This window comes from Myxine glutinosa, chromosome 4, assembly GCF_964187855.1.
Source record: "Myxine glutinosa chromosome 4, kmMyxGlut1.1, whole genome shotgun sequence".
Classification (NCBI taxonomy): domain Eukaryota; kingdom Metazoa; phylum Chordata; class Myxini; order Myxiniformes; family Myxinidae; genus Myxine; species Myxine glutinosa.
In genome coordinates, this window is record NC_136264.1 from 123,391,607 (window position 1) to 123,405,114 (window position 13,508).

General features: G+C 45.2%; 1 protein-coding gene across 4 annotated transcripts in view; it reads right to left on the reverse strand.

Annotated features, from left to right (window-relative positions):
- LOC137425950 (inositol 1,4,5-trisphosphate-gated calcium channel ITPR1-like) overlaps positions 1–13,508 on the reverse strand; it is a 465,322-nt gene that overhangs the window by 337,666 nt on the left and 114,148 nt on the right. For all 4 annotated transcript variants that reach the window (XM_078776380.1, XM_078776381.1, XM_078776379.1 and 1 more), the window contains one exon: positions 13,233–13,399. In XM_078776380.1, the coding sequence (XP_078632506.1) occupies positions 13,233–13,399 (167 nt within the window). The remainder of the gene's footprint in view (positions 1–13,232; positions 13,400–13,508) is intronic.

The following is a 13,508-nucleotide window of genomic DNA, read 5'->3' on the forward strand; positions in this document are numbered from 1 at the left end:
GTCATTCATTTATTTCTACCTTCTTGTACACTGTAATACAAATGGCAAACAAACAATCAACTGACAGATATATATATATATATATATATATATATATATATATATATATATATATATATATATATATATATATATATACAGACTTGGCATTTAATATGGAATATATTTTTTTTCTTGACTTGGGTTTACTTTCTTAACTCAGTATATCAATCTGTTGAGTTTCTTTTACACTTTGGTGATTTATTTGTTAAAAGAACGATGTCACTGATTGTCTGTCGCAGCAAGAAGTCAACAACAGGATTATATCACAGGTGGCGTGGCAAAATGTACGGACAGGTGCATTTGATTATTGGCTTCACAGTCGGGTATACAAGGGTTGTTGCGTTCTGTATTAGTGGAAAACAACTGCTGCACGTCTCCAAAAGTTATTGCCGCTTCCTCTGGAGATGGTCCGTCAACTCGACAATGCTGTTTGTCATGGAGTGGTGGCTTTACGAAATTACGGCATGAAACAGCGTGCTATTGCTCGGCAGTATGGCATCACTCAAGGTCAGGTGTCAAAGATCCTGAAACGAAATGCTCAGAGGGGTGTCCCTACTCCAATACCGAGGCCAGGACGTCCCCGCAGAACCACAAGGAGGGATGATCACCAGCTGCACCGGTTAGTCTGCAATGGCCGTACCAAGTCAGCTAATTGGCTTAGGGCTGAGTGGCAGCAACTGACAAATGTGCCTGTATCCAGAAGGCTAGTCAACCAACGACTGGTTCAAGCAGGCTATCGTGCCAGGCATCCCCTGAGAAAGCCACGTCTGACCAGACAACACCGCCAGCGCCGATTGCAGTGGGCCAGAGAGCACCGTCAATGGCAGCCAGGACACTGGAATCACGTGATCTTCAGTGACGAGTCTAGATTTCTGGTCTATCGTCAAGATGGCCACGTCCGAGTGTGCAGACAAGTGCATGAAGCCTACAACAAAGATTGTATAGTGCCAAGAGTCCAAGCTGGAGGTGGTGGGGTGACCGTTTGGGCTGCTTTTCATGCAGGGGGCATAACTGACCTGGTTGTTCTGAATGGAAACCTGAACCAGTTCAAGTACAGGGCCATTCTGGAAGAAACATTGTTTCCATTTGCTCATGCAGCCTTTCGAGGAAACTTTGTCTTACAAGATGACAATGCACAGCCTCATCGTGCTCGCATGATCCAACACTTTCTTGCTGACCATGGTGTAGAGCATATGGAGTGGCCTGCCATGTCCCCGGATATGAATCCGATAGAGAACTTGTGGGCAGAATAAACGCGTCAAATCGACCACTTGGACCAGCAGCCGACCTCTGTGCGTGAATTGCAGCAGGCTATTGGCACTGCATGGCAAGCGATTCCTGTCCAAACCTTGGCAAATCTCGTGAACAGCATGCCTCAACGTGTACGTGCTCTCCTGAATGCTTGTGGGGGTTACACGAAGTACTGAACTGTAATTTTACTGTCCGTAATCCCAGTCGTAATTTAACTTTTGTTTTTGTTAAAAAAAAATTGGCTAATGCGCAAAATAAAAAGATACTTCTGGAAAACGTACAGAAGTTTAACACAGTACTGTCCATGAATTGAGTTCGTTATCAGTTTACATCACTTTCAAGGATCAATTTATTTGTTTCGAAATGTCAAATGTGGTTTTTGTTTCTTTTAAAGGTCACATTAACAAAATCTAGAATAATTTCAACATAATTTCAATGAACTTTTGGTTCTAAGACATCTTGAAAAGTAAGTTCACCCCCACAAAAAAAATATTCCATATTAAATGCCAAGTCTGTGTGTGTGTGTGTGTGTGTGTGTGTGTGTCTATATATATATATATATATATATATATATATATATATATATATATATATATATATATAGAGAGAGAGAGAGAGAGAGAGAGAGAGAGAGAGAGAGAGAGAGAGAGAGAGAGAGAGAGAGAGAGAGACATACACTACTGGTCAAAAGTTTTAGAACACCTCAATTTTTCCAGTTTTTGTTGACATTTACGCAGTTTAATGTCTCAATGTACTCTGTAATTAAGCATAGAACAAATAAACAATTGGAGATAAAAAGGAAATCATAGAATCATTTTGTTTAACAAAATTTAATTTAAATTTTTGACTCAGCAAAGTAGCCACCTTTTGCAGATATAACCGCCGAACACACTCGTGGCATTCTTTCTACAATGGAAATGAAATATTGTTCGGGAAGTTCTTCCCAACACTGTTGCAGAGGTTCCCACAAATGTGTTTTTTTTTTTTTTTTGTATACAAGATCGAGGCTCGTGAAAGAGCTAACATTAATCACACAAAAAGACAAACCGACACACAAAACACAAAAAACAAGGGGAGCGGTAGACAAGATGGGGAGAGAGGGGGAAGGACACAAAAGAGAGGGGGAAGGACACAAACACAACATTTGAGAGCAGGGACATCGGGAGGACTTGGGGGGAGGTGGGAGAGGATTAAAACATATGAACACTGCAAGGACTCTGGGGTGAATTACCGGGGGTAGAAAAGATCAAGGTTTTCGATGGGGGAAGATAAGAGATGGTGGTGAACACCTGTTTTAAAGACCTGGAGGGAGGAGTGGGATTGAAGGGAGTGGGGGAGTTTGTTCCAGAGGCGGGAGAAAAGGGGAATGAAAGAGTGAAGGTGAGCAGAGAGCCTAGACTTTGGCAGTTTAACCAGAAGAGGGTTGCAGGCAGATCTTGTGCGACCTGAAGGAATATTGGGGGGACAGAGCACAGAGAGAGCTGGGGGAGCAAGGCCGGAGAGGAGTCGGTAGAAGACAGAAAGACCACCAACCTGCCTGCGGTGAGTGAGTGAAAGGCCCTCGGCGTTGACTACATCGCAGGAGATTCCAATGATTCTGAAAGCTTTGGCCTCAACAGCGTGAAGCCGAGCAAGGTGTGAGGCAGGAGCACCAGCCCAGAGGGGGGAACAGAATTCCATTGAGCTGCGGATGAAAGCCTTGTATGTGGTGAGGAGCTCAGGTGTGCCAAGGAAGGACTTCGCACGACGGAGGATGCCCAGTCGGCGACTGGCTTTGGAGGCCAGCTTGGAAATGTGGTTTTCCCAAGAAAGATCATGGCAGATAGTGAGACCCAAAAGCTTGAGCGACAGAACTTCTTGGAGAGGATTGTTGAGAAAGTAGATGGGAGGGTTGTCCAGTCGGTCCTTTCGGAGAGACATTGTAAGAGTGTGAGATTTGTCAGGATTGAAAGACATGTTCCACTTGTTTGACCAGTCTGTGATTTTGTCCAGGTCTGCAGAGAGTGAGGAGGTTGCAGACTGCCGATCTGAGGGATGAGGAATGGAGCGACAGAGAGTAGAGTCGTCAGCAAAGAGATAGAGAGGATTTTCAAGAGAGTCAGAGAGATCATTGATGAAGACCAGAAAAAGCACAGGGCCCAGAACACTACCTTGGGGAACTCCAGCCTGAACAGGAAGAGGAGATGAGAGAAACCCATTCAGGGCCACACGTTGACTACGACCAGAGAGGAAGTCCGCCAGCCATGCGTGGAGATTTCCATGGATACCAAAGGAGGAGAGTTTGGAGAGCAGAGCAGGGTGCCAGACCGTATCGAAGGCACGTGAAATGTCAAGGGAGACAGCTCTAATTTCCTGTTTGGCGTTGAGGACCTCCATCCATTGTTGAGAAAGCAGAAGCAGCATGTCCAGAGTAGAGTGACCAGGTCTGAAACCAAATTGATGATCAGAGATCAAGCCATTGGAGAAGAGGAAAGATTTAATATCTGAAGCAATGATGGATTCCATGACTTTGCTGATAATTGGGAGAAGGCTGATTGGTCTGTAGTTGCTGGGATCTGTTTTTGCACCTTTTTTGTGCAAAGCGGTGATGTTGGCTGATTTCCAAGCAGATGGCAGATGACCTTGAGCAAAAGAGAGGGTGAAGAGAACAGAAAGAGGGAGTGAAAGAGCAGAAGAACATGATTTTAGGACCCGTGGGCTGATGCCGTCAGGACCAGTTGCAGAATCAGAGTCGAGGGTTGCCAGAAACTTTTCCACCTTGTCAGGAGGAAAGGACACAGAGTCCAGGAGCAGCTGGGTACGACTGGGTACGGTGGGTACAGAGAGGGATGGGTTTGGGACACAAGATTTAGAGGCAAACACAGAGTTGAGGCATTCAGCTTTTTCATGTGCGGAGTCAGCCGTTAAGCCGTTTGAGGTGAGGGAGGGGATGGAGGGGGAACAAACACCAGAAACAGATTTGACCAGACGCCACCAGGATTTGGAAGAGGGAGACAGATAAGAGAGTTCGGTCTTGAGAATGGTGAGATATTGTTTCCTGGCTCTCCTGAGGGTGGACACACACTTGTTTCGGGCTTTGTGAAAGGAAATGAGATTTCCTTCCGTTGGATTTGCTTTCCAGGAGACGAAAGCAAGTTGTTTCAGGGCAACAGCCTCACCACAAGATTCCGTGTACCATGGACGGGAGGATGGGTATGACAACTGAAGACGAGATGGTATAAATCTGTGCATGAGAGAGAGCAATTTACTTTGAAAGAATTCCCAGGATGAGTTGATGTCAGAGGCGGTAGAGATGGGAGACCAGTCCAGATGATTGATGGCTGCTTGAAGACCGTGCCAGTTGGCCTGAGTGAAATGCCAGACTCGTCGACGCTGAGGAGGCTCTCTGAGAATGGTCAGAGAGATGTCCACTTTGACAAGCACATGATCAGATGAGCCGATTGGAGCAGAAGAAGAGCAGCAGACATTTTCAGGGAAGTTTGTCATAACCAAATCCAGAAGAGAAGATGCTCCATTGACTGAGATCCGGGTCGGGAAATTGACAGATTGTGTCAGTCCCAGTGAGTCGCAGAAGTCCTTTGCTGAAGAGCCATGGCTGGTGAGAGAGGTACCCACACCCAGCCAACTGGCATGGTGACAATTGAAATCACCACATATGAGGAAGAGAGAGTTGGGATGGGTAGATAGAAGTTGGTCCATATTATCAGACAGTGAGATGTAGATGGAGTCATCGCTGATTGGTGGACGGTACAACACACATCTATCTATAATTCCAGCAATCTCTGTGTGTCTGTCTGTGTGTCTGTGTGTCTGTGTGTCTGTGTGTCTGTGACCGCTGTTTCTCGACAACCACGGGTCCGATATACTTGAAACTTGCCAGGTATATTGCTGGGGACCCGAGGATGTGCCTTTTCAAGGTTTGACATTAATCGGACAAGTACCTACCGAGCTATGTCCAAACAACGATTCAACCAATCAGAGAGCAGCGAGCTATCACGTGTGCCGAACGTGGCGATCAGACTCTGCCTCGGACGGCACATTTGACAGCGTATTCATTTATTTCACGTTGGAAAACTATGTTGCCGTTAAACTATGTTTTAAAACGAATTCAAACTGCGATTAAATTAAAACGATTCATCCTAACTGCGATTTGCGAACTTCCGGACAGTGAAGACTGTCCGGCAGCACGCTTTCCGGCAGCCAATCACAGAACGCTTTGTTGCGTAGGCGTGGCCGATGTGAGACGAGCGGAGCTGAGCGCGTTACGAGCTGACCGCCATTACGGTACGTAATTCGATTTCTTATGCGCATTATTTCTCCCAATTCAGTCAGAGCGAAGGGCGGAAGCGAAGAGCGTTGTATTTTTTGTTTACGGGCGTACGGGCGGGGTAGAGCGTACGGGTAGCGTTTTTTTTTTTTTTTGGCAAGGAACGGGCAACCACGCGTTTGTGCACGCGATGGCGATTGCTTTACCAAACTCCGGAAGCCGTTCGCTTTGGACCAAACCATTGCATGTAAATAGAGGGGGGGGGTTCTGTGGTCGTTGCGAATGGACCAAACCATTCATGTAAATAGAGGGGGGGGGTTGTCACTGTACTCGCAAGCCGTTCGCCGTTCGCTTTGGCGTTGCGAATGAACCAAACCATTTCATGTAAATAGAGGGGGGGGATATAATTTTAGATAGATATATAGTACGGGCATATATATAGTACGGGCATGCCCTAGTATGAACAAAAGGTGGGAGCGAAGGGGAAGCCGTAGCCAAAGGTATTCCTGGGGGTGAGGTGGAGAGAGGGCAGTGGAGGGCGAGTGAGGAAGAGAGTTTTTTATAAAGATAGCAACCCCACCTCCAGGACGAGGCTCAGGTCTATCATACCGGAGGAGGGAGTAACCTGGGAGAGATACCAAGGCATCAGAGACATCATGAAGGAGGAAAGTTTCTGTTAAGCAGATCACATCTGGTTTGTCAGAAGCAACCTGTATGGAGAGGTCAGTCAAGTTTGAGCGAAGGCCCCGGATATTTGAGGTCCATACCGTTAATGAAGAGGAAGGGGGAGCATCGGGTCCAGAACAGGGGGGGAGAGGGGTAGGGTAAGATGTGGAAGAGGAGGAAGAGGTAGGGAGAGCTGTTGAAGGTGTGTCAGAGATTTCAGAATAGCTTGGAGAAAGGGAAGAATGGGGCGGACAAAAGGTTTGATGGAGATTGGGTGAGGCACAGTGACGTGTTATTTGAGGAGGGGGAAGAGCAAGGCAGAAGATTTGGGGAGATGAAGGTGAAAGTTGGAAGGAGGAAGAAGCAGGGAGGATGCTTTGAGGAGGAGGGGTGAGAGGGGAGTCTAGGAGGGGAGGAGCGAGGGAGAGTCTCGGAGGGGAGGGGTGTGGGGGGAGTTTAGGAGGGAGGGGAGGGAAGGGGCAAGGGGGGAGATTTGAAAGGGATGGGTGATGGGGAGGATTTGGAGGGGAGGGGTGAGATTGGATTTTGAAAAGTGTACGATTCATGGGAAACGAACATTTTTTGCAAAATGAGTTTGAGACCTTCGAGTCAAAAATACGTTTGAGGACACTGGAGGAGGGATGGAGTTCTGGATAGTTTAGGGAATGTAGAAAGGAGGAACTGTAAGAGATGGTATTATATATATTTTTTGGAATGAATAGATTTGGTGAGCAAGACGAAAGCATCCTTTTGTAGGAAAAGAAGAAAAGGGTGTTATAATATATGAGAGAAAATAGTTGTTCAGGGGAGAGATTATACATTTCTAACCGCGTGATCGCGAACGAAGAACGAATGAACAAAAAGAACAAATAAACGAATAAGACCTGGGAAGGAAATATTTTTTTTGGGGGGTTTTTTTTTTTTTTTTTTGTGAGTACAGATATTAAACAAGGAGGTACGGGGTGAACGACTGGGACGAAACAGTGAACGAAAATAATTTCAGCGCATTCGACGAATCGCTGAGAGAAAAACAAACCACAAGGTCGGAGACGGTATGGTAGTCCAAGCCTACGAGTACTAGGCCGCAGAATACTCGATACCATTAACCGACGATTGTGTATACATGTACGAAAAATTAGCACCGAAAATTTTCCAAAAGATACGCTATAGGTACATACACCGAAAGATAGATACAGTCTCGACAAAAACACGATTGAGAAATATCACTTAGCTTCGAAAGCGTGAGCGCATGGAGCAGCTTCGAAAAGACGTGACCTCGCCGTGATCTCGCGAGACTTCTGCACTTGCAGGTTGCTTTGCCTTCACCCTTCTGTCCAGTTCAGCCCAAACCAGCTCGATGAGGTTTAAGTCTGGAGACTGTGCTGGCCATTCCATGATTTGAAGTCTACCATCTTGTTCTTTTCCTCGAAGGTAGTTTTGACATAGCCTGGAGGAGTGTTTAGGGTCATTATCTTGCTGTAGGATGAACCCCTGACCAACTAGGCATATACCAGAGGTTATTGCATGGCGCTGCAAAATGCTGTGGTAGCCCTTTAGGTTCAGGGTGCCAGTCACGCTGTGCAAGTCGCCGACTCTCGATCCAGCAAAAGAGCCCCAGGCCATCACGCTTCCTCCTCCATGTTTGACAGTTGGTGTCACACACTGAGGAACCATCCTTTCACCTACTCGACGGCGTACAAAAACCCTGCATGATGAACCAAAGATTTCAAATTTTGATTCATCGGTCCGTAAGGCCTTCTTCCAGTCTTCAGTCGTCCACTGGTGGTGCTTCATGGCCTAGGCAACCCTCTTTTTCTTATTTGGCCATCTTAGCAATGGCTTTCTTACTGCCACTCGACCTGTCAAACCTGCAGCTCGAAGTCTTCTCTTCACAGTTGAAACCGAGACTTGCTTACTTCAACCAGTGTTAAGCTGTGCTTGAAGCTGTTGTCCTGTGAGCCACCTATCACGCGAGCTGTTGACTCTCAGAAACTTGTCTTCTGATTCTGTTGTGGCTTTGAGTCTGTCAGACCTCTTCCTGTCAGAGTTTCCTCCAGTTTCCAATATACTACTTCCTGCAGTGCAATATTGTCCAAATAATGCTTCAGAGGGTGTAATAACAGTCTCTTCCAATACTGCTTTTATAGAGACAGGGGGGTTTGTAATCAAGTAATCAGCACAGGCTGGGACACCTGTAGGAATTGTTTGCATCAACTTTCAAGGCTTAATTTACTTACATTGCTGCAGAACAGCTGTAAGTTGTTAACCCATTACTTGTTCCCTGAAGAAGGCCCTTTTTTTTGGTTTTACAATATAACTGTGCACTTTACATTATTTTCCCGCTTTTGCGAACCTAAACTTTTTTTTAAACCTCGAGCATTTTACTGCTTACCTTTGTACCATTTCAGGTTATTCACTGGACATTAAACTGCGTAAATTTCAATAAAACCTGGAAAAATTGAGGTGTTCTTAAACTTTCGACCGGTAATGTGTGTGTGTGTGTGTGTATATATATATATATATCACATTAATACAACATGAGTTGGTAGATACCGATACAAATACACCCCCTCCCCCAATCTTTATTTTTGTCCTCTGTGTCCTTTTCTTTGAAATTCAAATATGGTGACCATAATTAAAGATCATCCTAACCCTAATTATATCCTCACAGCTGTCAGATAAACATCACATTTGATGGGAAATGGTGAAAACCGTCCTTCCATTTTCAGCACACGTGTTTGCATTCCTGTGTGTGGCAGCGGAGAATAAGAATACAATCATAGCGGCGGCCTCATCAAGCCGCAATTTCAATCCACATTGTATTGTATTGATGAGGAAGTTTACTGAAATGGAAATTATATGTCTCATTGTGATTGAGTAAACTTCAAGTCACTGTGACTGCACATAAAACACATTAGTTTGTAATTATTGGCAATAATGATGTGTTTAAATATCTCAAAGACAGACGGCTGGGTTTACATTAAGAACAGAGGAGCAGGTACACAGTTGTGGAGGTTTGCATTGTGCAAAGTCCACGTTTAGGATTCGAATGATTACAATTTTGTGGGAGTCCATCATAAGAAAGTAAGAAAGAATGAAAAAAAGAAAAGACAAGTTCAGATCAGAGACCATCGATGTGCTGATTCTGATATACCATACTCTGTTACAGAGCATTGGTGTTGCAGAAGGAGTTACTTGGCAAGGGTTATCCTGGGTGGTTTGCCATTGTCTCTCCAGCAGTAGTTAGGGCAGGAGTTTGTAATTTTGTTCAGGGTGCCCCAGCGATAGCCCTCCTACTCTTTGCCAAGGACAACGTAAGATATTTAGCCTCCACAACTAATGTCGGCAGATAAGATGCCCAGTTTAACGTCCATCAAAGGGACGTCCACACATTGATGAATCACCCTGCCAGAGAAACACTGGGTCGACCGTTTATAACTGGGTCGGGATTCTATCGCAGGCTAGACAGCTTAAAGACGATTGTGCGGCGGCCATCTTGCCAGCCCTACATCTATATAGTATGTATGTAAATGTAGCAGATATTTTGATACCGTAGTTCCTCCCACACCCCACCACAAAGGAGAAATTGGAACTTTATACTACTTTAATGACCACAATACCATCTTTCTGTGGTCAGCCATTGGGGATGTTTTGGCCCAAGTCTTTCAATAACCGGCTTGCCTGGTCTGATTTTGACCATACGTGGCAGGAACTCACTATTTGTTCAGGATGCCGGTTAGAACCGGCGTAATTTTCGAGAAAGGAACAGTGGGATCCTTAACAACCAGTTTAGCAATTCTATCAGATGGGACACCCGGTGTAATGTCCTGCCAAGGGATGGCACACTTTGCGATTGAGAAATCATAACAAGTGGACTTTCAAGAAGCAATGTAAATAATCTCATCAGAAGTGCTGGTACAGGTAATAGCAGTTCAACAGGTTAACCTCCATCACCGTCCCCTCATTTATATCAGTCCACGAGTTCACCACCTTGTCTCACTGACAAGCGCTCCTTCAACTTGAGTTAGCATGAGTGCTAATTGAGATGTTGACTCTCGCAAGCATAATAGCATGTGCACGTCAGTCAACATCTCTCCAGCTATTCTCCGGCGACCTCAACGCCGGCGAGTCTGGCAGTTCACTCAGGCAGATTGGCAGAGACTGCAAGCAGCCATCACACTTCGGGACAGGTCTCCCATATCTACTACACATGATGTTAACTCAGCCTGGGAATTCTTCCATGGAAACCTGCTCTCTCTTATTAACAGATTCATCCCATCTCATCTTCAATTATCCTATCCTTCTTCCTGCCCATGGTACACTGAATCCTGTGGTGAGGCAAATGCTCTGAAACAACTTGCCATCTATTCCTAGAAAGCAAGCCCTACTGAAGGCAATCTCAGATCATTCCAAAAAGTCCACAAGTGTGTGCCCACTCTCAGGAGCGCCAGAAAACATCATCTGGCCAACCTCAAGAATGAACTTTCAAACACATTTCCATCCTCTAAATCCTGGTGTTGCCTTGTTAAGTCTGTCTCTGGAGTATGTTGCCCCTCCAACATTTGGGTCGCACTATAAGCCATGGTCTTTCTTGGGCAAACTACATTTCTAAGTTGACCTTCAAAGCCAGCCACCGACTGGGTCATACAAAGTCCTTCCTTGGCACACCTGAATACCGATCCACTTACAAAGCCTTCATCCGCAGCTTGATGGAGTACTGCTCTCCCCTCTGGGCTGGCTCCCCTGCCTCACATCTTGGTCAGCTTGATGTCATGGAAACCAAGGCCTGAAAGATCATTGGAATCCCCCATGACAAAGTTGAGTCGATAGGCCTACCACTTTCCCATCGCAGACAGGTTGGTGGTCTCTCTGCCTTCTACCGCCTCCTTTCTGGTCTTGTACCCTCTACTCTTTCCATGCTTTGTCCCCCTCAAGTTTCTTAAGGGCGTACATGGTCCAACATCAACCCCCTTCTGGTAAAACTCCAAAAATCCAGAATCTCTCTCACTTCCACTCATTCGTTGTACTTTTTTCCCACCTGTGGAATCAACTTCCACATTCTCTTCAATCTCATTCTTCCCTCAAGGTCTTCAACTTCAATCAACTTCCACATTCTCTTCAATCTCATTCTTCCCTCAAGGTCTTCAAGACAGCTGTCCACCACCATCACCCTCATCCAAAACCATGGCCATGGCCATGAGCTTTTTTACCCCTGCCAATCAAACACTCCTCTCCCCAACCCACCTCCTTCAAAATTTTCATTTCTTCCTTCCTGAGAATTTCCTTCTGTAGCCATCTTGTTGACCCCATGCATCCTCCCCTATCCCTCATTCGTCCCCCACATTCCTTATTTGTCCAAGTCCCTCTCTATTTTGTCCCTCAATTTCCCTGTTGGTTCCACATGCCTCGACTTTATATACAACAAAAATAAAACTTTACTCAAATCTGTCAACTGCCACACTTTCTCATTTTCACACTCAGCCGCAAACATTTTCTCACACATTTAAGGGAACAGTCAAGAAAAGAATAAAACCTTAGTAAAATGGTTGTTGTTCAATTTTGGGCAATCTCGCTCATTTTGATTGCTGGAGGCTGACAGCTGTGTTAACGGCACAGTACAGAATGTTTTTTAAGAAACAGATGATCAGCTGAATATGCGAACATTTCTGCATATTTACAATTTCACAAAAGACTAGTTGTAGTTGGGAAAATTCATGTTCGATCACAATAGAAGGCACCACCAACTCGTAGAACTGTCTAGCGCTAGAATAAAATGGTTGGTTATCTGCCGTAAAACATCACAAAGTGCTGGCGCTTCAGCACTTGCCCTTCACCAGGCAAGGCCCGAAACTTCGGCACTTTTTTTTTTTTCGTGTACAAGATCGAGGCTCATGAAAGTGCTAACATTAATCACACAAAAAGTCAAACCGATACATAAAACATATAATAAGGGGAGCGGTAAACAAGATGGGGAGAGAGGGGGAAGGACACAAACACAACATTTGAGAGCAGGGACATCGAGAGAACTGTGGGAGGGAGAGGGCTTGGGGGGAGGTGGGAGAGGTATAAAACACATATGCACACTGCAAGGACTTCCAGGAAAGAAGTTGGAATTTCAAAAAAAGTGGATCTGGCGTGATCACTTTGTGATCTTTCATGACGAATAACTTTATCAATTTAATTCTCATGTTTATTTACCTGCGTCACCAAAGGTGGATGGAGGTTATGCTTTCACCCCTGTCTGTTTGTTTGCCTGTTTGTTTGTGAACAAAATATCTCAAAAAGTTGCGGACGGATTCGGACGAAATTTGTCAGAGATGTAGCGTATGTGACAAGGACGAAATGATTAGATTTTGGTGAGGATCAGGATTCGGATCCGGCTACTAGAATTTTTAAGTGTTTCTTCACCATTGGGAGATCGGGCCAAAAACGATACATAGCAGGATATCTCAAAAAGTCGTGGACGGATTCGGACGAAACCTGGTGGACCGGTTGGGTGTCTGACAAGGAAGAATCGATTCGATTTTGGTGAAAATCTGAATATGGATTCGGATACTATAATTATTCAATTTTAAATGATTCTTCACCATTGAGAAATCGGGTGAAAAGCGATATGTATCATGATATTTAAAAATGTTATGGACGAGTTATGACTAAACTTGGTGGACGAGTTGGTTAGATGACAATAACAAGCCGATTCGATTTTGGTTCAGGTCCGAATCCAGATCCAGCAGTGGATACAAAACATAAACTGTTCAGCCTGGTGGAGGTGTGCTCTCTACCGAGTGCTCCTCTAGTTTTGTCTTGAGCCACCGATTCAGACTGCTAGTTCTTTGCTGGAATTAGCAACTATTTTGGCTTCCCATCGAGTGGTCTTCATCCAGGACTCCAATGATGAGGACAGGTTCAAGGCCGGGATGAAGACCACTTGGAGGCTGGAATCTCACATTTCTTGCTGTGACCAATGCGTGCTAAAATCCCGCCATACTTGTGCGTCACTGCTCACCTCGGTACAAGTGAATCGGCTCGCTGCAGAGTTGTAGGGTCCAGCTCAAATATGGTTGCAAGTTCTCCACCTTGAGGCGTACAAACCAGGGCTGAGCTCACTTGTTGTTGTCCACTCGCATAATGATCTTGAGAAGCATCGGCTGCATTTGTGACGTCATGATTGGCCTGAGGTCAGTCATTCAAATGAAGGGAAATTTGGAGGACAAATTGGAAGGGTTTTCAAATAATGTGTGAGAGAACAGTCAGTTATTAGAAATTCAGAGATTGTCAGGTG